Source organism: Manis javanica, chromosome 16, assembly GCF_040802235.1.
Source record: "Manis javanica isolate MJ-LG chromosome 16, MJ_LKY, whole genome shotgun sequence".
Taxonomy (NCBI): domain Eukaryota; kingdom Metazoa; phylum Chordata; class Mammalia; order Pholidota; family Manidae; genus Manis; species Manis javanica.
Window position 1 is genome coordinate 30921515 of NC_133171.1, and position 25513 is coordinate 30947027.

Consider the following 25513-nt stretch of genomic DNA (forward strand, 5'->3'; position numbering starts at 1 on the left):
TTCTATTTTGAGCATTTTGAGGAACCTCCATACTGCTTTCCACAATGGTTGAACTAATTTACATTCCCACCAGCAGTGTAGGAGGGTTCCCCTTTCTCCACAGCCTCGCCAACATTTGTTGTTGTTTGTCTTTTGGATGGTAGCCATCCTTACTGGTGTGAGATGATATCTCATTGTGGTTTTAATTTGCATTTCTCTGATGACAAGCGATGTGGAGCATCTTTTCACGTGTCTGTTGGCCATCTGAATTTCTTCTTTAGAGAACTGTCTATTCAGCTCCTCTGCCCATTTTTTAATTGGATTATTTGCTTTTTGTTTGTTGAGGTGTGTGAGCTCTTTATATATTTTGGATGTCAACCCTTTATCGGATCTGTCATTTATGAATATATTCTGCCATACTGTAGGATACCTTTTTGTTCTATTGATGGTGTCCTTTGCTGTACAGAAGCTTTTCAGCTTGAGATAGTCCCATTTGTTCATTTTTGCATTTGTTTTCCTTGCCTGGGGAGATATGTTCAAGAAGAGGTCACTCATGTTTATGTCCAAGAGATTTTTGCCTATGTTTTTTTCTAAGAGTTTTATGGTTTCATGACTTACATTCAAGTCTTTGATCCATTTCAAATTTACTTTTGTGTATGGGGTTAGACAGTGATCCAATTGAGATGAAAGATTTCTTGATCATGTTTTATTTCTTCCTCAAAAGGCAGAAAACTGTTTTTTACTTATGCATATTGTCAAACTAGTATTATTTTCATCAATATACATATGTGTATGCATTTTATACTCATATACACCTGACAGTTGCTGCCTTGTTAGCTCAATTTTTAATAAATCATTATTTTATGATATCTAATCATATTAATGTGCATGATAGATTTTTATCTACTTAAATTTGGATGTGAGTCATGTCCAGGTGGTGAAGCTGTCCTTTCAGTACTGTGTTGACTGTGACCCTTGAGAGCTATCCTAGCAAATATCCCAATGTTGGGCAGGTGACAGGATGCTTTGATTGTGTCCCTTGAATACAGCCTCTGTAGATCCAGTATCTGATGAGAAGCACAGAACAAGCAGCATCTGTTTCTCACTCCAAGTCTTTTCCAGTTTGGGATTTAAATCTCTTTTAACTGGAAAATTCAATTTATAAATTAGTGATGTGTGGCCCTAGTAGTTTTCAGTCATAGCTTGATTTCTTTGCCAACTGGAGAAAATGATTACATGACACTCCCAGATGATATGCTTAGGATTTCTGTTTGTTTGTTTGTTTGTTGCTAAAACAACTGCTCATTGAATGGTAAAATATCTGTTTTATTTTTCTAAATGTTAGAAAATAAGATTCTTCATGAAAGTTTGATTTGATCAAACACTGCCAGTGAAGCAAAAATTCTCCTCAGCATTGTTCAGTCTGTAAAGACAGGAATATATGTCAAAACTTGCAAAGAGAGTCATCTATGTATTAAAATTGTCTTACTGTAGAAAGAGAAAATGATTTGATAGAATTTTCTATTTATTAGAGTGATGTAACAATAATTAAAATATGTGACTTACATTTCAGTTACAGAGCAGTACTATTTTGGCATCTTTCACCTGTTTTTCAATTTATATTTTGCTTTGTTTTTGTTTTAAAATGAGAATGGTTCTTCAGTTACTTTCTGATTCTTCTCTGTAACAATTCTAAATATTTCAGCCCTATGTAATGTAGACAGTATTTCCATATAAAAAAATCAGGCAAATTTTCTAGAAAACATTTGCTGTTTGAAACAATGAATGGCTATATTCACACTTTCCACGAATACTCCTAAGTTATACGGCATTTAATCTCGAGATGAACATCTCTTTGATTGCAAAATAATTGGCACTCCTTTGTAAAGTGGGAATAATAGGCCATTTGTGAAGAGAATTTTCTAAAATATCAGTAGTCGAGAATGGCGTATGCTATTCTTTTTAATTGAAGCTGGACAGCAAGTATATTAAAATTCTACAGGACACAGAACTAAGAACATGTATGTGGAGATTTGCCAAACAAAGTAGTCATTACATAATTGTAACAATTTTGCGGTTTGGTCAGATGTGAAATCAAAAGGTATTGCAGGCTGAACCTGATTAGCTTTACCTTTTGTTACCTACACATGGCATATTTATGAAAGTACTCCATCATTTTGTAGGACTACCACTGAAGTTCCAAATAAATTACAAACTTGTCTGTGTGCAGAATACTTTGAAACAAACTTTTATAAAGCATGTACTGGCCTTACACAATCAACTCAAGTATATTGTTTTTCTTTATTCAGCCTCAGCCTATCTCTTCTCAGCTTCCATCTTAGGAGGCTGGATGGAAATTCACTTGGGGTCATTTTTTTAATCTCTTCTCCAGTCTCCTCTCAGAGCAACAAGTAACCTTTAGGAGACAGCCCAGTGCTGGAGAAAAGGGAGAGAACGTTCAGATCTTCAAGCTTCCATATTTACTATTGAGTTGCCTTATTGTCCTGCCTACATAAATCTTTTATCACTGGCGAGTTTGCAGGTTTCATACTGACTTGGGATGTGGGAGGGTTTGACAAGACTGGAAAACTGTGTGCATGAACAGCCTCGCTCTGTGCCTCATGACGCCACTCTGAGGTCCTGTAACTCTCTGGAGGATATTTTGAGGGAGACGTAATCAGCTTATAATTACTCATAAAACTCATTGATTTTTTTTTCCTAGTCTTGAAGAGTTACTGTCTCTTCCTACCTTCAAAATGCCTCTTTTTTTCTCCTCCTCATCTGAATCCTGAACATAATTTCTTCAAATAAATATATATATTAACAGAGGAAGAGGCCGTTGCATTAACAGATCCTAATGTGTAGGCCCTGAGCTATAGCTTGTAAAGCATCACTGACTTTGCATGTGTAATGGATGGTCTCAGCCTAGATCCAAGTCACTGAATGAAATGTAGGGCTTTCCCCATTTGCAAACTGTGTGTGGCCAAGAAAATGAAGCATTTTGTGCACATAGTGTTGTAAAGCAGGATCCCATTCATGGGCGTGCAGTTCTCAAAATAAGAAAAATGGCAGTTTTTCAACCTGTTTCCTCATTAGAATGTATGCTAGAATTGGCTATTTCCCATAGACAGAATGTGGCTTGCTTGTAAATCAACAACAGCAACAAAAAAAAAGTAGACCTGATGACGAATGCTCTTTCTGGACAGATTCTAGACCCGTGAGTGTAAGCGGGGTCTGCAAAGTTACAGTGCAGTGACAGGCGTCATAGAACATTGCCCCAGGATACGGGAGAGGTGCCAGCAAGAGTGGAGCTGTTACCCTTCCCTGGCACAGGTGCTCTGGAGTCTCTCTTCTGCTTAATTATGCCAGGATACAAGTTTAATTAGGTCCCCAAACAAAACTAAAATAAAAGACAACATTAAAAGCAAAAGACACAAAAAAGTGTTTTGTTCTGCTCCCATAGATCCCCTCTTCTCCAAGGTGAGCAGAAATGTTAATTTTTAATGAATGTTAGAAATATAGACAAACTACTAATCTTTTAACTGTCATAGATTCCCAGACCCTACACTGAAGTACTGAGGCTCAGTGACTAAGATAAGTCATTCTCATGTATTTTTCATTTTTTATAAGTTGAAAAATAATCTGACATGTAATGTAAACTTCATAATGTGTTCCAAAACCTAGGAAATTTGTTAGAATTGTTCATAATTGTATTTTATGTAAATTTGGTGTAACCTCAGTAGCTTCATGTGTTTGGCTACAGTCATTTTTTCATAATTTCATAGCTTTCATTGCTCAATATAAACGTGGTAACTACTCAGTAAAGAAGTAAATAGGGACACCTCTCTGAAAGTATTAACATGAAATGAGACTTTGAAAAATATTATTTCTTATTCAGTTATTTTCTTTTCCTAAGATGAGCATCGTTTCTATTTTTCCCAAAATGAATGATAGAGTCCTAATAGAGTTAGTCTAGGACTTTAATGTTTATCTTTAACTATAGGTTGGAATTTCTGAGAATTTGGAGGGATGATAGCATTATTTTAAGGTCCTTACAGAAGTTTTTGGTAAGTAGCAATGTTTTAATGTTATTCAGGATAGCTATGATGGATTCATGTCAGAAAATTGCAGATCCTTCTGGTTATAGAAAAAGTAGTGATTCTAGATGGTACCTTCTGGCATAGAAGCGTAGGTTGAACCAGGATGTGAAGAAAATAATTGTGAATGCTTTAGTAGACCTGCAATCTGTCACATACCATCAGCAATTAAAATACCTAACCAAATCACTCTGGTAATAATATACTTTTATATTAGTACCATAGAGTTTTTTTAATGTGGTCATGATAATAGTAATCTTTGGTCTTTATAAGAAAATCAGTTTTGTAACCCATAAAATGATCATCTATCTTCTTAGTTGAAATATACAAACAATTCCCCTTACTTTTTTGACCTTTGTCTTTTGTTTGATTTTTCAAGTTCTGACTTAAAAGTTTCTCTAGGAAATGGTTTTAATTTCTTAATTTGAATAAATAGCTTTAGTTTTCAAAAACAAAGTACTGGTTATTATAAAGTTATTGGGATGTGACTGAATTGACTGTTGATGGAATGATTGTGGCATGACTGACCCCTTCCTCTTGAAGGACAGAAAAGACTATTTGATTATAAGTGGCTATAGCGGACCAGTTAAATAACTTGTGGACCCCGTTGTTTTACTCAAACAATGAGAAAAAAGTGCTGTTGACCTTACTAGAATATATTTTCTTCCTTTCTTCCATGGTCTCTCTCTCTAGACTTGTTTTATTTGCTACTATTGTTGTTCTAAATAAAGATTAAAACTTTCAAATTTTAGCATGGATTTTACTACTGAGCCTTTCTATTATACCATGCCAGCTTAAAAATGCAAATGTAAGAGCTTTTAACTTGAAAGCAAAATATCACAAGGTGCATTTCATTCTAACCAGAGTAGTGGAAATGCTGCGCGAACCGACTTGGCTCTTCTTGTTTCTCTTCGCGATAGCACAGGGGCTGCCATCCTCTTCACCGCTGGTGTAATCATGAGTTAAGGAAGGACTACAAAGGAAAGGAACTATGGCTTTCTGCCTCGGTGGTTGGCTAACACAAGGAAGTAACAAAGTAAGGAAGGATATAGTGGAGTTCCTTGGGGATTCATGTTTTCTTAGAACTTCCTATGTTCTTTCTGCATTTAAAGGCAGCACCGGTTCCAATGGAAAGTGTGATATCTCAGTACTTTTACCTCCTATGGTTACTCAGTGTGAAATGTAGTGCCCTTCCCTGTTCTGGATTTGAGTCTTGCTGAACACCTGCCCTTTACAGGTCTCCCAGGACTCTGTACTCATGGAGAATTGGACATGCTCTACACAAAGGAGCAGCCCTCTTCATAGGCCCCATTGTCCTCTCAGACCTCACACAAAACACAGGTTCCAAGATACAACTATTACAAATTTCAAGAAGGCAACAGCAAAGGACTAAACCAAATGGGGGGCATGTGGGAGGTGATCGAATTTTGCTTACAAGGAATTTTTCAACATGATCGTTGTATGATCTCTAGTAGATCAAAGTGTGGTTGCCAGCTTGTTTAAAATTGACTGCTGTATAGCTTCATCTCTTATATATGCCCATTAAAACTTGGCCTCATCCAGAAGTAGAATATATAGTGAAAATACTAAAAAACTACTGAGTTACGGAAGGAGTAAGACTAATATCAATGATGTCTATTAGGTGATCTTGCTTAAGAAATGTATTTTGTTTTTATGACATTTGTAAAGATCCATCTCCCGAGACATGTCATGTCACAGTGGATTATTGTAAATTTTCTACCACAGTGATGATCTCAGTCTGCATTCATGTTAACAAATTTTCCATCACACATTCTGCATGCCTAGATTCCAAGTAATGAATAAAACACTGCACATTGCATTGTTCCTTTCCAACTTGAGATACATACAATTTGGAAGGTGAAGTATACTCAGTTAAAATGGTAACTACCAGGCAACGAAATATCGTAAAAGAATATGATCTGCTAAACCATATCCCACTGTTTCCCAGACAATGACATGTCCCTCAGGAGATCACGAAATGTTCCTTTGTAGAATTTACCACAAACTGTAGTTTTACATTTTCTGGTGTTACTCCCTCAATCTCTGTCTTCTCTGGTAGTTCACAAGGCTCTCTTGTCTGAGGTTTGCTTTTGTATCCCTGGTCCTTGCCTCAGTGTCCGAACACAGTAGTAAGACCCAGAATGGATACTCAATAAATATTACCAATAAGAAAACACAGGAACACCTGAAAAAGAAATAATTTTACAATAGATAGGTAATGTTAAAAGCAGTTACAAAGGAAAATGTTTGGCTTACCAGGAGAGATGCTATAGAAAATGTGAAATAGTAATAGTAACGGGCCAAAGGGGAAAACTTCAATGGAAGTTTTTAAGCATAGAGCTAGTTAATTATGAATACTAAATTTAATTCACTTTTATAGAACTGTCTAGACCAAGTTAGCAGTTTGTAACTGAAACATAAAAATGCTAAAAGAGCATCAAATCAATCTAATTATAATATAAGCTTCTGTTTTAAGATTTTGCAACGTGGATCATGATTCTGTATTTTTATTTCCATCCTAACTGTAAATGAAATTTGTATCAGTGTGTAGTCTATCAATAGGAATTATATCATATATATTATTAAAATGCTGCCTACAACTACATGATAGTTAAACGTGTTAAGAAAAGTAATTTCTCAGACCTTGTCCATGAATTTTAACAATTATAAATATTTCTGTTGTATATTTCCCTAATATTCTTAAAGTTTCAATAATATATGAAGTAATTAAAATGTGTTCATTTCCCTTTCAGTTTGAGAAAGCAAAATAAGCTCATTACATAATTGAATTGCTATAAAATAGAAACAGTCCAGTAAGTTAAAATAGTTTATGCAGTATAATTATTATTTTTTAAAAATCATATACCTTTTCTTTCCCATATGAATAGATAGATAAGTATTTGAAAGAAGTATATCCATATAATTTTAAGATCAATTGTATTATTATCTAGATTTGAATGTAAGAAGGCAGAAAAGTTAGAAAGCTTAACCTACACTCTATCATAAATTGAGTGATTTAGGCTTGATATCAACATATCCTGTAAAGTGCATGACTTACTCACTCCATTAATATATTTAGGTTCATTTAAATATACTTCTGTGCAAAGTCAGTCATATTAGAGGAAAACAGAGGAACAAAAGAATAATAATATAGGCTTCTAAGACTTTTCCGCTCCTTAGATAATAGAACACAGATGCACATACATGTATATACACACACACACATACACACACATCCTAGCACAGTTGGTTTAAGATTAGAAAATCAGTATTTTTTTTGAGAAATTAGTTAAAATGGGGCAGAGTGGCCTCAACTTTTATAAAAGTTTGTAAATGGACTGTAGAAATACTTAGATAAAAGATCATAAGGAAGAACAATTTACAATGGGTTGTTTACAAAAAATTTCAAATTTTTGCTGTAGACATTAACTTACTCTGATCTTTTTGCTCTTAAGTATTTCTGAAAATAAAAGGCAGCAAGAAAATTGGGAACTAAAAATTCTGTGTTTTGTATATACCAGACACCTACTTTTTCTCTATAAACAAAAATTGCTAAGAAATACTTCAGACAAAACTTTAAAGTGTCTGAACCATTTTTTCTATAGATAATTTTCACAGATAAAAAGTGTATTCTTGAGAGTGAAGGTCACAAAGGCTTTATTCATTTCAGTCCTTAAAAAGGTCTTGAATCATATTACCTTGCTGAGAAAAGAACTTATTTATATGGTCAGCAGCATATATCCACCCCACTCCCCCCACTAAAACACCTGCAGCGGAGACCAGAAGGCTAAAGGTTGCATAAGCACTAGAATATAATATTGTTGCTAGAACTTGCAGTCCTCTTCTCAGGATTTTGTTTGTTTTATTATGGTATTAAATACAACAATCTTGAGAGTATCATATTCCTTTATTTAAAAAAAATTGTTCTTGCCTGTAAAAATAAATTAGTATAATTCATATAACTTATATTTTTGACATCTTTGCACCTTATTCTTCAAAATAAAGGGTTATCTTGTTCATGTAAAGGATGAAACAATTGAGCAAATCTCTTTGACTCTCTTCCTTCCAAGGTGAATTTGTAGTTACTCTACACTGAAAATAGGAAAATAGAAGCAAGTGGTCACCAGACATTGAATTATCTGCTTCAGAGAGATTTTTAGCTTTAAGTTCAGATTTTAGAATAAATTTTACCAAGAAGAAGAGATCGTGATATTTAATAATGTGAATAATGTCATTTTTTTAAAGTCTGCCTTGTCATTATTACCTTTGTTATTGACACAAATAGGTATGGATACTCATAAAGTCTCCAGCAGACTTCTGTGCAGAGACGATGAAAGTGTCAGTGCACTCCCCTACCCTTATCCTTGTCACAGAGTTTGCAATTATTCTTGGGGGGAGAAAAGAGTTCGGTGGAAAGACTCACGAAGACAGAAAGATGAAAAATTGTATTATGTCAAGGAAACGATGAAAGATGGTAAGAGTTAAACAATTTCATATAATAAAGCATCAACAGGTAATAAAGTAACCAAAGAGAGCTTCTTGGAGAAAGTTAGAATTGACATGAACATTCAAGGTGATGAAGGGAGAGAGGCATGGAGATACATGGAACAATATACAAAAGGTTCGAAGGAAAGATTTATTTAATAGAACAGGGAAGCATGTTCCTCCTGTCGTGTGTGTGGAGGGGTTATTTGCTGTATTAATCTAATGTACCCCACTAAAGAAAGCAAACTACCACAAAAGAGTTTTTGTCAGAAGAGTTATGAGGTCTTCTAGTGAGACAGACAGGAGATGGCCTAGCTAGATCTGAAAGACCTTCAGACCAAAATAATTCCCTGAACTCGCTTTATCCAGTCCTGGTCTCAAACCATCGCTTTGACCCAGGCAACAACCCAGGCGTGCCTCCTCAACTATCATCCTATACATACATTTTAAACAGACAGTACAGGTCCCCACAGAGGTTGTGTGCAGACTTCTCCAAATTATTCAATCCCACAACCCCTTTACCCTGTGGTGGCAAACACACATCGAGCCAAGCACCATCCCTGGTCTTTGCATTTACGCAAACCTGTGTGATGACACCTTCTTCAGGTCCTTAGAATCTACGGGCAGCATTTCCCATTTCCGCTTTCCCCCTCGGGAAGCATTTGTTTCCTGTCTTTCACTGTGGCTGAAACAGAGCTACGGCTTTGCTTAAAATCAGTCAGTAACCCCCTCTCTTGCACTTTAATTCTCATGGTTCATTGGTATTTCTCTTGTAATTGTAAATCTTTTAGGTGCTCTCATTCTTTAGAGGAAAAAAATAAAATAAACAACAAAACCAAAAGCCTTCTCTCTCTCCTAACACCCTTTCTATCCTGAGTTTTATTTTTTCCCTTCCTTTCACCAATAAAATTCCTGATTTACCCATATTTGCTGATTTTTTCTTAAGCTTCTCAGCGCTCTACCTTTCAAAATCTTTAGTCATGATATTTACATGCATAGCAAAATTAAACATTCACTTTTTTCAACTGTTTCATCCAGTTAAAACATTAATTATCGTCTCACAAACTAGGAAGTTTTAACATCTGCATTCTCTGTGTGTTTTGATGAAATGCCTTTCTTTCTTAGTGTATCAGTCAATTACAGCCATAATAACATTGTATAGCAAACCACATCAAAACTCAGTAGCATGTAGCAGTAAGGATCTGTTTTTTTACTCATCTGTGAATTGGTTGGAGGTTAGCTGGTCTAGACGTGGCTCAGTTTCTTCCCTTGCTGTGAAATGAGCTCACCAGTTTCTAATGCGCCTTACACCTTCAACCACCTGAGGTGTATTCTTCTTATGGAAAAAGGTAGTGTGCAAGAGGCCAAGTCAAATCAGACAAACACATTTCAAATTCTGCTCCTATCATTTCCACTATTGTCCCATTAGACAAAGCAAGTCATGTGACTATGCCCAACATCAGTGGGACAAGGAAATACATTCCTGCTATGGAAAGTAATAGGGTGTGAACATTTACTAAGCAATAATCTAATTTGCCTCACTTGTGTTTCATAATACTACACAGCCTTAGAAGTGATTTCAATTCCATCGTCAAATAGAGAGACATGATGATACAGATCTTGTGATATTCAGTTGGGTATGTTGCCCTGAGGAGTACAGTGATGAGGCCATTTTGCAAATGAATTCCTTAGTCTTTTGAGTTATTTTACATATGTGTCCTCACATATAGTCCAGCAGATATGCGTGAAGCCTATGTTCTGCTGCAGTGTTAAGTCATTGCCTGAGCAGAGTGTGATGTAATCATGGACTCAGATACCGTGGAGGTGAAATGATAGAATCCTTGTAAACATAAAAACAGAACTTATTTTAATTGTTTTCCATTTTTTTATTGTGTAAAATACACATAAAAATTTGCTATCTTAACCATTTTAAGTACACACTTCAGTTGTGTAAGTATATTCCTTCTGTGCAACCATCACCACCATCCATCTCCAGACCTTTTCAAAAAGGTCTTGCAAAACTGAAACTCTAGAACCGCTAAACAGTAACTCCCCATTAATTTCTTCTCCAAGCTCCTGGAAAACACCATTGTGCTTTCTATCCTTATTAATGTGACTACTCTCAAGTAATTGCAATCATACAGTATTTGTCTTTTTGTGGCTGGCTTATTTCACTTAGCATAATATCTTCAAAGTTTACCCATTTTATTGTATATGTCAGAATTTCACTTTTTTGGCCCCAATAATATTCTATTATGTGTATATATCATATTAATCATCACATTAATTATTATATCACATTAATTATCACATTAATCAGTCAGTGGACACAGGTTGTTTCCACATTTTAGCTATTATGAACAATGCTATGAGCATCGGTGTACAAATATCTCTTTAATTGTTTTCCATTATTTTAATTATATACCCAGAAGTGAAACTGCTGGATTATATGGTAATTCTATTTTTGATTTTTTGAGGAACCATAATGCTCTTTTCCATAGGGGCTGTACTATTTTACATTCCCATGGATGTCTTTCTACTGATTGATTTATTTAATTTTGTTTTGGATAACTTTTCATTTTGTTTTTTGCTTTCTTTAATTTCTTACAGTGTTCTTCACTATTAATGTATAGAAATGCAACTGATTTTTATGCCTTGATTTTGTATTCTGCAACTTTGGGGAATTCATTTATTTTAACAGCTTTTTATTATGGAATCTTTTGAGTTTTCTACATATGAAACCAATTATCTATGAACAGAGACCATTTTACTTCTTTCTTCCTTTCCAATTCATTTTTTTTTTCTTGCTTAGTTGCTCTGGCAAGAACTCCCAGTAATATGTTGAATAGAAATGACAAAAGCAGATATCTGTGACTCATTCTTGATTTAGAGGAAAAACTTTCAGTTTTCTACCATTGAGTATGATGTTCACTGTAAGTTTTTCATCTATGGCTTTATTATGTTGAGGTAGTTTCTATCTATTCCTAGTTTGTTCAGTGTTTTTATTATGAAAGGATGTTGCATTTTTTCACATTTTTTCTGCATCAATTAAGATGATCCTTTAGGTTTTTCCTTTCCTTTTTTAATGTGCTATATCACATTGATGGATTTTCGTATGTTGAACTATCTTTGCATTCCAAAAATAAATTCCACTTCACGATATGGTATGATCCTTTTAGTACGCTGTTGAATTTGATTTGCTAGGAATTTGTTGAGAATTTCTACATCAATGCTCATAAGGGATATTGATAGGCAGTTTTCTTTTCTTACAGTGTCTTTCTTTAGCTTTGATATCAAGGTGATGCTAGACTCATAGAATATGTTAGAGAGTATTCCCATCGCTTCATTTCTTTCAGAAAAGTTTGAGATGGATTGGTGTGAGATTTTCTTTAAATGTTTGTTGGAATTCCCTGCTGAAGCCATCAACTCCAAGGCTTTTCTATGTTGGGAAGTTTTTGATTATTGATTCAATCTCTTTACTAGTTACAGGTCTATTCAAATCTTCTGTTTCTTCTTGGATAAATCTTAGTAGTTTTTTTGTTTCTATAAGTATGTCCATTTTGTATAGGTTATCCAATTTTTTTGTACAATTTCTCATAGTAATCTCTTATAGTCCTTTTATTCTGTAGAATTGGTATTAAAGCCTCCATTTTCATTCCTGGTTTTTGAGATTTGGGTCTTTCTACTTTTTTTAGTCTAGCTAACTAAAGTTTTGCCAGTCCTTCTGTTAGCTTTTTTTTTCTTTTCCTATTTCTTTAAGTTGTAAAGTTATGTTGCTGATTTGAAATCTTTGTTTTGTAATATAAGCATTTATAACTATAAATTGCCCCCCTTAGCACCCCTTTCACGAGTGTGTCCTGTGATTTTTTTTGTTGTATATTTTTTTCATTTATCTCTAACCATATGCTAATTTCTCTTGTGATTTCTTCCTTGATCCATTCATTACTTGAGTATATTGTTTAATTTTCACAAATATGTGAGTTTTCTTTCTGTTAATGATTTCTGACCTCATCCCATTGTGATCAGAAAAGATACTTTGTATATTACCTACCCTTTAAAATGTATTCAGACTAAATTTATAGCCTAGCATATTGTCTGTCCTGGAAAAATGCCCATGTGCAATTGAGAAAACTATGTATTCTGTTATTGCAGTATTCTGTTGTGTATATGACTGTTAAATATAGTCAGTTTATTGTGTTGTTCAACCTCACCTTTACTGTTCACAATGTTATTAAGCTGTATTTACATCCTCATTCAAAATACCTCTGAGGGTTCTTTTTCCACTTTAGTTTCAAAAGTATAATTATGGAGGTGAATACTGTAACACATTTAGAGAGAGAGAGCAAATAGCACCAATAATCCATATTCCCTAGCAACCCCATAGGTGACAAGGCTACTGTTTGATGATAGGTTGATTCAGGAAGTTGAGAGTCATGAGGAAGCTTGTAATCTGCTGGATGGCTCAAGGTTTATATTACACAAATAAGTAAGTACAAATCTAATAAACTTAAGTTCCAGAATTTCGTACTTTGAAGGGAGTGGCAAAGTTGAAGGAAACATATCTATTAAAATACATAGAATCATACAATACAGAAAATTATGAGTGTCCCCCAGAATGATACAGTACTTAATATGGTGAATTATTCTGTTGTATGAGTGACCTGATATTCTGACCTTTATATCAATACCTTGATGAAAATAATCTTCAAATTACTTGTTTACATCTATTGCCAGTTAAGAAATAGACATACAAACTCATCACAGTTATTTTCTTACCTCCTTATTCTTCTGGAGAAGATTTCAGTCTTTGTTTGCCATTTGGTAATGGGATTCATCGCTCTTGCTAGAAAATAAGATTGCTATAGGACAAATTATGCATGCTCTGTTGTGATTTTCCTCTGTGTGAGGTTCTTTAAGTGCACATTACTCGTTGTTTATGAAATGTTTCATTTGTAAATCTGTTTTCAAAGCCTGAAATGGAACATTATGCTTCTATGGAGCCTTTCTTATAGATTCTGTTTTCATTCTAGAGGAATTATATTTTAAATATTACATCTGCTTTCTACTGTGTTATCTTCCCCACGCTTCCTTAAATCTTAGTACATCACTATCACTCATGTGAAATAACCATTAACTCCATTCAATAGAGTTGCAGGATTAAATTTTACATAGGACTGTTCTGTGGTTGAATTAAGGCTCTATTCTTACATTTACCATAAGAAAAAAGGCATCCTTTCCAAGGGTATTTCTAAGCAGGATCTCTTCTTTTCCTACGTTATCCTTTTGGTAGAAATATAGTGACACTGACCTTAAACAAAACAGGTACACAATATCTGTCTGTAATTAGCTACTAAGTCATAAGCCATGTTTGTTTAAATAAGGTACACAGACTATGTTTGCATATTTAAAAGATTAGAATATTTTACTTGATTCAATAAATATTTATGAATCCAAGTGCAAGGCAATGGGTGAAATACAAGGAATTCAATGATTTAGACCTTCTCTGCCCCCCAGAAGCTTATTTACAAGAAGGCAGAGAACTTGTCAATAGACATTCTACCCATCATAGCAACCAAACAATTTGAATTCTCAAAGAAGAAAACATTCATCTTGCCTGGTGGTGTGGAGAAGGAAGTGCTTGAAGGCCAGTTTCCCAAAACAGGAGTGAGATTTGAATTGGACCCTGGAGGACCAGTTGGTTTTTGTGGCAACGCAAAAGATGAAAGGCAACTTGTAAAGAAGGAACAGAATGAGGAAAAGTCTTGGAAGCTGTCAGGTCATAATACACATGGGAAAGGTAAGAGCTCATTCAATCTGGAACAAGGTGTCGACCACAGATGGAAGCTGCTGAAACACTTTGCTCTCTATGTTGCATCATGATAAAGGGTTCGGATTCAATTTTGCAGGCATTGGAAAGCTACCTAAAGTGCATCAGCGTAGTACTGACATGATTAATTTCATGTTCTATGAGGATAGCTCTCAGGAAATTATATAGCATGAAAACAGAAGGGGAAAGGAACAGGTGAATCAAAGCAGTTCTGAAGGTAAAATCAGTAAGACATGGATATAAAATGGATGTGGAAGATGACATGGATTCAATGATGTCTTCAACTTCTTCTGGGCTGGAGGTCTCGGGGGATGGTGATGCTGCCTCAGATATGAAATAAGACTCAGAGGAACAGGTCAGAGGAGATGTGATATTAATTTTTAATATGTTGGGACATCCATCTAATACTCACTAGAGATGCCAAGAAGGAAATGCAAAATATTTGGAATTATTTCTAGTTTGGAGATAAGGTGCAGGCAATATCAGAAATAAGTGGTATCTCATGCCAAAAGAGCAGATACATTTATTTGGCAGAGGTCAGGGGAGGAAAAGATATGAAATAAATTCCTAGTGAAAGTTAACAGTGATGAGGCCAGAAGTGGACACAGGAAAAGAATGATAGTACCAACTCAGTCCATGCAGAGAGGGAACATTAAAGAAACCAACATTGTTAAAATGTGATTGAGATAAGATTTTAAAGCAACATTTTTATGGAAAGTTGAAAAGTCCCTGGCTGGTCATATCTAAGGTACCGCCAAGATACCAACCTGCAGTGTCCAGCCGGCAGCTGAAGATCCACTCCTGTAGTTCGTGGAAAGGCGGTGGGACAGCCTTGGGAGTCACACGCGCCGAGTTTATGGACAATTCCTTGGATGAGTGATATTACAAGTGCAAGAACACAGAGGAGAAAGAGATGTGAAGTGAAAATCTGGGCAAAGACAGACATGCAGGGTGCTTCCACGGCAAGAATCTGCAGAAAGGGAAAAGGAGCGGTCAAGAGTAATGGGGAGAACTATGTGTGTTTCATGGTACAAAAAGGGAGAAAAGCCTTAAAAGGCAAAAAGATGATTATGGACTTTAAACTTAGTTAAAGAGGTTTTAAAAAAAAAAGAGGAAACATTAGTAAGGTTTTTATAATTGCACTGATAGTGGAAAGCAGCTTTAGTGGGCTGGTGAAAGCAAGATTCAGATTGCATAGAACGGAGACTTACTAGCGTGTGTGTGTGTGTGTGTGTGTGTGTGTGTGTGTGTGTGTGTGTGTGTGTGTGTGTGTGTGTGTGTGCGCGCGCGCATGCATGAGGGCTGGAAGTGATGGTGGGCAAACTAGAGAAGGTAAGGGTCCGTGACTCCTCCCAGATTTCTAAGTGACCATTGTAGAAAGAGGCAAATGTGATCATTTTCCAAATATGTAAGGGGAAAGAAATGCTAGTGTTAAAACAATGTAAAAATTCAAGTAAGCTCTTCTGGTTAAAGAGAAAGGGCAGGTAAAAATATTTTAAAATTCTTTTTAAAAAACCTAGAAATATAAATCTAAAATAAGAAATAACATAATACCAAAAAGAGAAACTGAATTTTTACGAAAAACAACTTCTACATATTTTTTTTACCATTCTGATTACTTATACAAGAAATTCCTCACATATATTACTGTTTTTTTTTCCTAATTGGAAAAAAGAGACATAAAAGTAATAATGACCTAGAGTTACATTTAGAAATACATTTGTCTGAATAGATGAGTAAGATTTAATATTGCATTGTTAATAAGGACAGGGTTTAAAAGTGTTTTCTTATTTGAGACGTACTTTATCTCTATATGAAGATAAATCAACTGAAGGGATAATGATTTAAATTGTTGTTTCTCTGAATGAGTCTGAGAATTAATAAGCCAAAGAGGTACAAAGCATTGGGGATTGGCCCTTTCTTCTGATGGATGGGAGTGGACTGGGCTGGCAGGGCACAGTAGGAAAACGGCATAATGTCTGATGGCCTCTCCTCAGTAAGCAGGATGAATGTACCGCTTTATGTGTCTAGTCAGCTATCACTTGTTTACCCATTTCTGCCACAGTGACTTCCTACTTGATGTAAGGAACTGCAGATGAAGACTTACTGTCAGTAAAATTATGGTCCAAAGGGAACTGATAGTATCTCATTTTTTATAAGCCATCTTCATCTTAGAGAAGATCTTGGATGTAGAGATTTTCCCAATGACGACAAAGAATGGGAAGATTAGAGAGAAGAGGAATTTGGTACAATTATCTTTTTTCTACTTTCTTCTTTATTTTTGTACCCAATAAATGAGTTATTTGCTTTTTATCTATTTTTGGTTTTGTTTTATTCCTGATTTACTTGGTTTGGTTTTGTTTTGGCCAAGTGCCTAGTGTTAAGATCCTAACTTAGTCAGCTTTGTGCATACTACACAGAATTTTGTGATAAATTGCTTCCTCAGTAGTTTCTCTAGTAAAATCTGAAGACTTATTTTAAATTTTACTTTAAAGTGGTATATTTGTGCTAGGGAATGCTCTTTTATTTTGAAATTTTTATTAATTTGCAAATGAATTTAACCTATAAAATGGTCTCACATTTTAAATGCTTGTCAGTTGATATATGCAATAATATACATGTATACATATACATCTAAAACTCACTGTGAAATTACTCTGATATTATTACCAAAGAATGTGTAGTTTCCTCATTCATTATTAATGCTTTGGGCTAGTATGTGAAGTTTCAAAAGAAATCTGATTTTAAGACATAAACTGTGCTTTCCTGAGAAATAGGATTGTATGCTTTATGATTTTGGAGCAGCCATGAACGTTGGAGGTTTGAAGTGACATCACATCAAACACATATTAGATTGCATCTGTAAAATATGAAGGCAGACATATTTCCATTTGCACCATGGACTTTCTGCTGAAAATTAAAAATCTGCACTCGTGATAGGAAAGTTGAAAGCAATCCAAATTCTTCTTTCCCAGGAATCTACTGTCACCTGCCTGTGCTCATAGGTTAGGCTACAGAAACTTTGTGCAAGTTGTATGTGCTGAGAGGCTGGCAGGCAAAAGAAACAAAACACAGAATCGCTAATGGCATTTCCTGTACGAGTCCCAGCCTTTATGGCTTGCAGAACTAACACGCATCTAACTTCACCTCCAACCTCTTAAATCAAGTTTAAGATCAACTGAACTCCTCGAGCTCACTGTCCAAACAGCATTAAGTACATTCTGCAGCCTACCCCTTTGCATGAAACATTTAAAATAAAAATAACAAAAGTGACAACAACAAGAACATCATGACTGTCAAATAAATCCTCAGGAATTTATTTTTTAGCAGACAGAGGCTCATAGAAGTGGTACCACCATGACGTTATGGTGAAGGTGAATGTCAAGTAGAGGGACACAGCGATAGTGATGAAAATCACAGGTAGAAGATTGCATATCACTGGACCCAGCACAGTGATTAGAATGGAACTGCTGAGTCGACTCATCAGGGTCATAGAGCTAATAACAGGGCGAGGCTGAGACAAAAGTTGTGAAAGGCCACAGACCATCACCTATGTGTTTCCTCGGAATACAGAAGGGACGGCAAGCTGTGCCACACATCCAGCCTTGTGGCAACACTTGAACAGACAGCAGCTCACTGCCCAGGGCCATCTTCAAGGAGGAAGGACATTGATTTACAGAAAGTGATATTAGACATAAAGCATAATGATACATAGATTGCAGATGCTGCCTCAACATATGGAAGAGCTCCTGCATCAGCAAATAAAAGGGGACAATAACGTGAAGAGAGTGAACATAAGATTGATTAGTTGGCTTTATTGCTCTGTGATTTATGAATCACCACAGATGACATTGATGTAGTGCAATATTCACAAATATGAGGCAATAAATATTATTAAAGCATCTAGCAGTGCCATTTTTGTTTCAGTTAGAAACAGAAAATACCTCTGAGCAGTCTAGTTATGAGATGGACAGACACTCTTGGTTTTTAAAGTTGACCACACTGGTCTGATTCTACTGTTAGGTTTCTTCGGAAAGAGTTTTGATGTTTGTCTTGTTTTTCTGTAGTAAATGCATGTGTGCCTGACAAGGGTAAGGAATAGATGAGGTTCTCACAGTATGACTTTTGAGTCAGAATGTCAAGGACAGTGAGGGCATGGACTACTTATGTAGAGTGCTAGCCTCTCTCTGAAATGCTTGAACTACTTGTTCTTCTTGAACTAGTTGCTCAATTTCTTAGGAGAAAAGAGAGTTCCTCCTCTAAAATCTTCATCACTGGAGCCATTATATTTTATCTTTTGCCAAGTTTTAATATAAAAAGTAGCTGCTACAGATATACTGACCTGAAAGTATTCAGAATTTGAAAGACACGTGTTTTCAACCTAAAACTGAAATTTCATCCCCATCATACCAATTCAGAAGTTGTGTATAACACTAGATGAAAAATATTGTGGCCTAATGAAAGGAAAATGGGAAAGCTGTTATTCAATTTACTCATTTTCTAGAAAAAAATTATCACTTTTCAAATTTGTTTAAAATAGAATTGTGTCAAAATAATAGTAGTTACAGTTGATTTAAATGGCCACAGAAAGACTTTAATTCAAACACCTGGGTCAATAAGAATACTTAATCCTTTGAGGGATGTTATTTTCTAGGAGTATTTGGGGAAGCAGTGTTAATGAAATGCCTTCCCTTCCTGGCTATGAGAAAATGCTTTTTTATATTGAGATACTATATTTTTAGGCAACATATAATAGTGCTTAAATCTAGCCCTATATTATTCAAGACGGTAACTGTGAATACATTCAGAATTGTCAAATTCAGTTTGATATTTCAAATAAGTTACATGAAAGTAATATTTTCCATGTCACCTTCTTTCTGTCTTTATTCACTTTATCCCATGTTGTGCCTCTTTCCTTTATCAAACCTGCTAACACTCCTGTCCATCTCCCATAGTCTCTTGCCTTGGGTGGTGAGAAATTAACTGTACATTAGCTTAGCGTCCAATTACATGTCCTCATCTTGCTGCCCAGTATTCTGATTTGTGAGCTGTCAGATCCATCCCCTTACTCTTTAAAATATCTTTTGCTTTTATTATAGAGTGCCACCGTTAGTCACACTGACGAGCCTAATATATGCTATTGCTTTAGACCATCTCCATTGTTAGAACAGAACAGCGCTCTGTTCTCTTTCCTACTTAAAGCAGGTAATTTTTTTTTTCCTTCCATCACAAACTGGAATCTTCAACTGTGGAGCCATTTCTATTCCACTATCTTGTTTATTATGTTGAAACATTTACAACCCAGTTGACAATACTTTAGCTTCTCCCTAAACCCATGATTTATTTTATTTGGACAGCATGTGTTACTCTGGGAACTGTGTAACGTCTGGATAAACTGCCTTCACTGGGTGTTAGACTCTAGGAAATCATCTTCATAAAATCAGTGTCGTTGTGAATTCCATCCGGTTCCAACTCAGAAGCCCTACAAATGTGAGGCCTTGTCAATATGGAATGAAAATTCAAACTAAAACTAAGAAAACTGAAACCAGATTGCCATGTGACCGTGGTACCCGCCAAACGTATGCCTGTCAAAATCATTCTTAGTGCTTTATATTTATAGCTAAATGGCCTGTAAAAAGTACCCTTTTGAGGTTAGCAAACTATTCTTGCTTCCTAAATAGTAAATTTTAAGAGCACAGTGTACAATGTTCCCTCATTTTCAAAAGGATGGTGGATAGAATAGAAAGAATTAATTTGAAAGAATGTCATGTTCCCCTTGGAATGTGAGCTCCCTAAAGAAAGGAGATTTTTGTTGCTGTTCACTGATCAATTCTTAGAGTCTGTGAGACCTGCTGACCCACTCAAGGGCAGCAGTGAGTACTGGTCATGAGATGGAATGAATGTTCTCAGTGAATAGGTCTGGCTTTGTCCCTGCCCTGTAGCTTTGCCGTCCCTCCTTCTAGGACTCTTTGATCCAGGGACTCAGGTCAAGATTTGACCCCTCATCTCCATTTTCTTTGCTCAGGTGTTACCATCTCAGGAAGGCACTCCACGGCCACCCTGTCTAAAACTGCCATTCCTCCTGAAACCCACCTGCCCTGTTCCCCTTCCCTGTCTTTCCCCACTCACCCTTAGCACTTTTGGTTAGTTGTCTGATAGATTTTACAAAAGTTATATTTATTTATTCATTCATTCATTTACTCATTTATCATCCACCTACCTCCTGGAATGTAAGCTCTATAAAGGCAGATGTTGTTACTGGTTTTTCTTGATCCCAGTACTTTTGTCTGTGACACTACAAATCAACAATGCTGAGAATAGCACCTGGCATTCTGTAGACAGTTGGTAAGTAGTTGTTGATGAAAGTGTAAGTTGGACTACTTTGTTTAGAGAATATAAAGATAATGTATCACACTTCTCTCAATTGTAAACTAAATGCTGACTGGTTTTAGATCTCTAAAACATGTTTCATCCTATGAAAGAAGCTCATCATACCTTATTTCAGCAGTCATAAAAACTATGCAAATCTTTGTATACTTAGACACTTAAATAGGATACCACGGGAGGCACCAAAATCATTTTGAAAATTAGACTAGCCAGATAGATAGGTAGATAGAAATAAAGATAAATATAGGTGTGTGTGAGTGTATATGCGTATAGTCTTTGTGGTACAACTAGCATTATATTAGAGAAGCCCAGAAATATATTCTTTTGGTTTTTTTCCCCCAGTAATACGGTCTTCTTCTTCTAGAACCTGTTCTTCTTTTCCAGCCTATTTCTCTTATTAAAAATTTCCTATCTACTCATGAAGTAAAAAGGGCTCTAAGAAATGAGAGGCTTCAAGGAAACATGATTTAAAAAGAGAAACTTGGATGTAACTGTTTAAGAATCTGCAAAATACTAGTGCTATTAAAATTATGTTAGAAACCTAAGTGTTTTATTGAAATCTATCTGTTCCAGGTCATGTCAAGCAAAACAATGGCTTTCCAAAGAATCCTACTCCCAGAGCCTGTGAAAACGCTAACTTGGAGGGCAAAGGGGACTTTGCTACTCTAATTAAGTTAAGGATCTTGAGATGTGGAGAGTCTCCTAGGTCACCCAGGTGGGCCCAATAGAATCACAATGATCCTTATAAAGGGGAAGCAGGAGGGTTAGAGTGTGAGGAGTGCAGGTGACGATAGAAGCGCAGGTCAGAGGTCGGACGGGGATCTGCAGATGCCAAGCTGCTAGCTTTGAGGTGGAGGAAGGGGCTGGAAGCCAAAGAGCCTCAAGAAGCAACCCTGTGCTCTGCTGACACATCGACTTGACCCCCAGAGACACTTTGCTGGACTTCAGCCCTCCAGAACGGTGACAGTGATGCATTTCTGTTGTTTTTAGACACTAATTGTGTAGTAACTTATTACAGCACCAGTAGGACACTATTACATAGGCTTCGACCTTTTTATTGTTCTGCCAACTGCAATTAGTAAATCATCAGGAAATACTGGCCTGATGCTCATGCCGGGGACGAAAGGCGTCGGCCTGCGGTGCTTTCCCTTCTTGCCGAGGCTCGTGGTCTGCGCCTTCTCTCTGCTCCTCTCATGCTGTTCCATCAGTTAGGTGATTGAATTGTTCAATTTAAAAACTTGAAATATGACTACATTCTGGTTTGGCTGCAGGTTTAAAGGAATCTTTTATGGACAGAAAACCTTCCACGTTACTTTTCTTGGTGAAATGATATGTTAACATGCTTGGTAGTTTTATAAGAAATCGAGTTCATATTCCTTATTCAGAGCCAAGTTTAAAAGGAATGATAATCCCAGAGATGGATCTGTTCAGTAAATATCATTTGGTCTAAAATCATATGCTTTCTTACCCAATAACAATTTGTTCTTCTCTTCATGAAATGTGTCGCTCATCGTAATACCAATATTGCATTCCTTTTCCACTGCTGCCATAATAAATGACCACAACCGTAGCAGTTTAAAACATCACAAACTTCTTATCCCCCCAACTCTGTAGGTCAGATGAATGGATAGGGTTGTTTGGTTTTTCTGCTCCAGGTTTTACAAAGCCAAAATCAAGGTGTCAGCTGGCTGGGAAGAATCTGCTTCTAATCTCACTCAGTTTATTGGTTGAATCGAATCAATTCCTTCTGTTGTAAGGCTCAGCTTTCCTTTTCCTTGCTGATGGCCAGTCTGGAGCCTCTCCTATGGCTTCCTGTGTTCCCGCTTCACATATTTCTCGCTCCCCACCCCCGATTTTTAAATCACCAATGATAAGCCAAGTCCTTCTCTTGAATCTCTCTGAATTATTCTGCTGCCTCTCTCTGACTCCAGCCTGAGGAATGTATCAGCTTTTAGGGCTCATGTGGTTGCATTGGGCCCACCTGGATAATCTGCTATAATCTCCCTGTATTTTAAGATCCAGTATCATAATTATATCTGCAAAGTCCATTTTGCATATAAGATAATCATAGATTCCAGGAATTAGTGTCCAGACACCACTTGGGGGCCATTATTCCTCCCACCACAATATGTACCATCTATTAAGTATTGATACTCCACAGTGTATGCTGAATGCTCAGTGTACATTGTTTTATTTAATTATTCAACAGTCCTATGAGATTGATGCCACTCCTTTTTCCCTTTTTACAGAAGAAGAAACAGAATATTGGAGAAGTTTAGGCTACCTAGTCATGTTCATGGACAGAGTCAGTTCTGCTATGTGGCATATGCACTCCTAAAAACAACAGTATGCAAAAATCACACAACAAAAACCATCGGTCTTATGTGAATGATGTGGAAAAGGGTACAACATTCAACATCAGGGACACGATGAAAAAATAGGAAGCTGATGGGTGGTAGTACAATTATACACACATTAAATAATTAATAAACACATAAAAATGACATTCAATATTCACTTCACCTTGAAGACTGTAGGTTTGCTTCTGGAAGCAGACATTGGGAGGGTTCAGCTCATGAGTTACTGGGAAGTGGTGAAGGAAGGTAACACGAAATCGGTGGAAAGCTGTGACTGCAGACGTGTCTGGGTGTGGCCCCAGCCCCACACAGTGGGTTCAGGGAGGTGGTAGATGGTCGAGGCAGTGTCTCTGCCGTGGGTTCCCATGTGGCTCTGTTCAGCTGAGTGAATTTTTTGCATTCACCTACTGTTTCTCAGGGATGAATGCGCACATAACAAACACAGAATTTGTGTTATGCTCAATGTGTTCCCTAATATGTCAATTATGTTGGCATAAGTTTGTGTTTACAAACAGGTTATAGCAGAACTGACTGTAGTAGAGGCAGAATGGCTCAGAGCCATGTCATTCCATGCGTGCTTGAACTCATTATCTGTATAGCCACACACTCTGCATACATCAAAGTAGACAATATGAAAGGTAAATAAAAAATGATTTTAAGGAATTTCCATGTTGAAATGAAGTTTAATATATATTATAATATTTTCTCCAGGTCTTTTTGAGGTAGTGGCTCTCACAGGGTGACCCAGGTGATCAGTATTCTGCAGTTTCTGGCCTCCCTCAACTTGCAACCTAAGTATGAACACCCATAGCAATCACATGATAGAATTTTGAAAAAAGCCTCATAGCATAATTTTAAAGGGCATGCACTTTGATTGATATACTTTTTGCAGTAAACAGAAAGGACTCTATTCCTCAAGGTACGGTTTGTTTTGGTCACCTATACCTTAACACAGCTGTCAGGAAATGAAGGGAGTTGAAATTAGACATTTTCACATACTTAATGTAGTCTAGGCACTTTATACAAAATCTTACCTATGCATAACTTGGGGGAGATGTCTTATTAACCTATTTATTTTATAGATCATGAAAACAAACCTCACATAAGTCAAATAACTTTCTCACAAGACACAGCATTCATCTGCAGGATGAGAATTTTAAAGAACGTCTGCCTGTTGACAGTGAAGTCCGTTACATCCTACTGTGTCCACACTGAAGGCCTGGCTTAGTCACAAAGTAAAGTATTCATCCTGGGTATTCCTTATCAGAGTTTGACACCCAAGTTCAGTAATATAAAGATGAGTGTGTCATATTCAACTAAATTTCATCTTTTTTCTCGTTAATGTGATGAGCCAGTTACTCAAACCCAAAACCTTGAGTTTATCTTTGTATCCTCCTTCACCCACCATATGTAATAATTGACCAGTTCTTACTGATTATTAAGGCATTTCAAGAATCTTTCAAAGTCTTTCTTTCTTCTTTTTTTATCACCATTTTGCTGCAGACCATATCACCTCAAAACCATACGGCTGAACTAATTCCCACTCATCTCTCAGAGAGCAAGGAGCTCCAGGATCTACTTTTTCCAGTTCGTCTTCCAAAATACCAAGATATTTAACTTGCTTATGAGGTCTGTGCTAAATGAACACACTTGTGCTTCTAGAGATACATGGCTCTGTGCCCTTGGAAAGTAGAGAAAGTAGAGAACCTTGTGTATTGGAACATAATGCCTGCAGTCATGCATTTTCATGCACATTTTCCAGAAGTTATTAGTTTCATGGAGTTTTGCCAAAGTGGGATTGTCCCCTTCCAGGAACACTGGAATAAGAAATACAAGAAAGCCATATTTAGCATAGAAAGATGGATCACAGAAAACGTTACATGATACACACAGCGAGCAGCTCGTGCCTTGATCTCACCGAGTCACAGAGCAATCCCAGGGGCTTCACTTTTGCAGGCTTCTCCATCTCACGGGCAACCAGGCACACATCTTGCCCTCAGTAAACATGCACAGAAGGATGAGAGGTTATACTTCCTTTTTCCAAGTCCCCTCTACTTACTCCAGCAAGCTGCCTTTAGGAAACTGTAAGGATTGAATAATTAATTAACATCTAGGCATGTGTCAACACATGAAAGAAACCTCCCCCTTTTGAACAAATGGAGAGAAGAGTAATTCTTTTACTCAAAATTCTGTTCAAAAATAATGCCATTTAAAGATCAAGCTTGGGGCCCCATTGAGAGCGTTCATGCTGACAGCACCATAGAAAGAATTTTGAAAGCAGTCGCCTTCCATGCAGAGCCTGCAGGTGACCATTGTTCCAGCCCAGACAAGGTATAGTTGCATTTGGAGAGAGAGAGAAA

The 25513-nt window shown here is 36.5% G+C and overlaps 1 protein-coding gene across 1 annotated transcript in view; it reads left to right on the top strand.

Moving 5' to 3' along the window:
• Positions 1 to 25513, top strand: part of EYS (eyes shut homolog) — a 1533253-nt gene that overhangs the window by 736049 nt on the left and 771691 nt on the right. Inside the window, 1 exon segment of the mRNA XM_073224289.1 lies at positions 8841 to 8864. Within this exon segment, the coding sequence (XP_073080390.1) occupies positions 8841 to 8864 (24 nt within the window).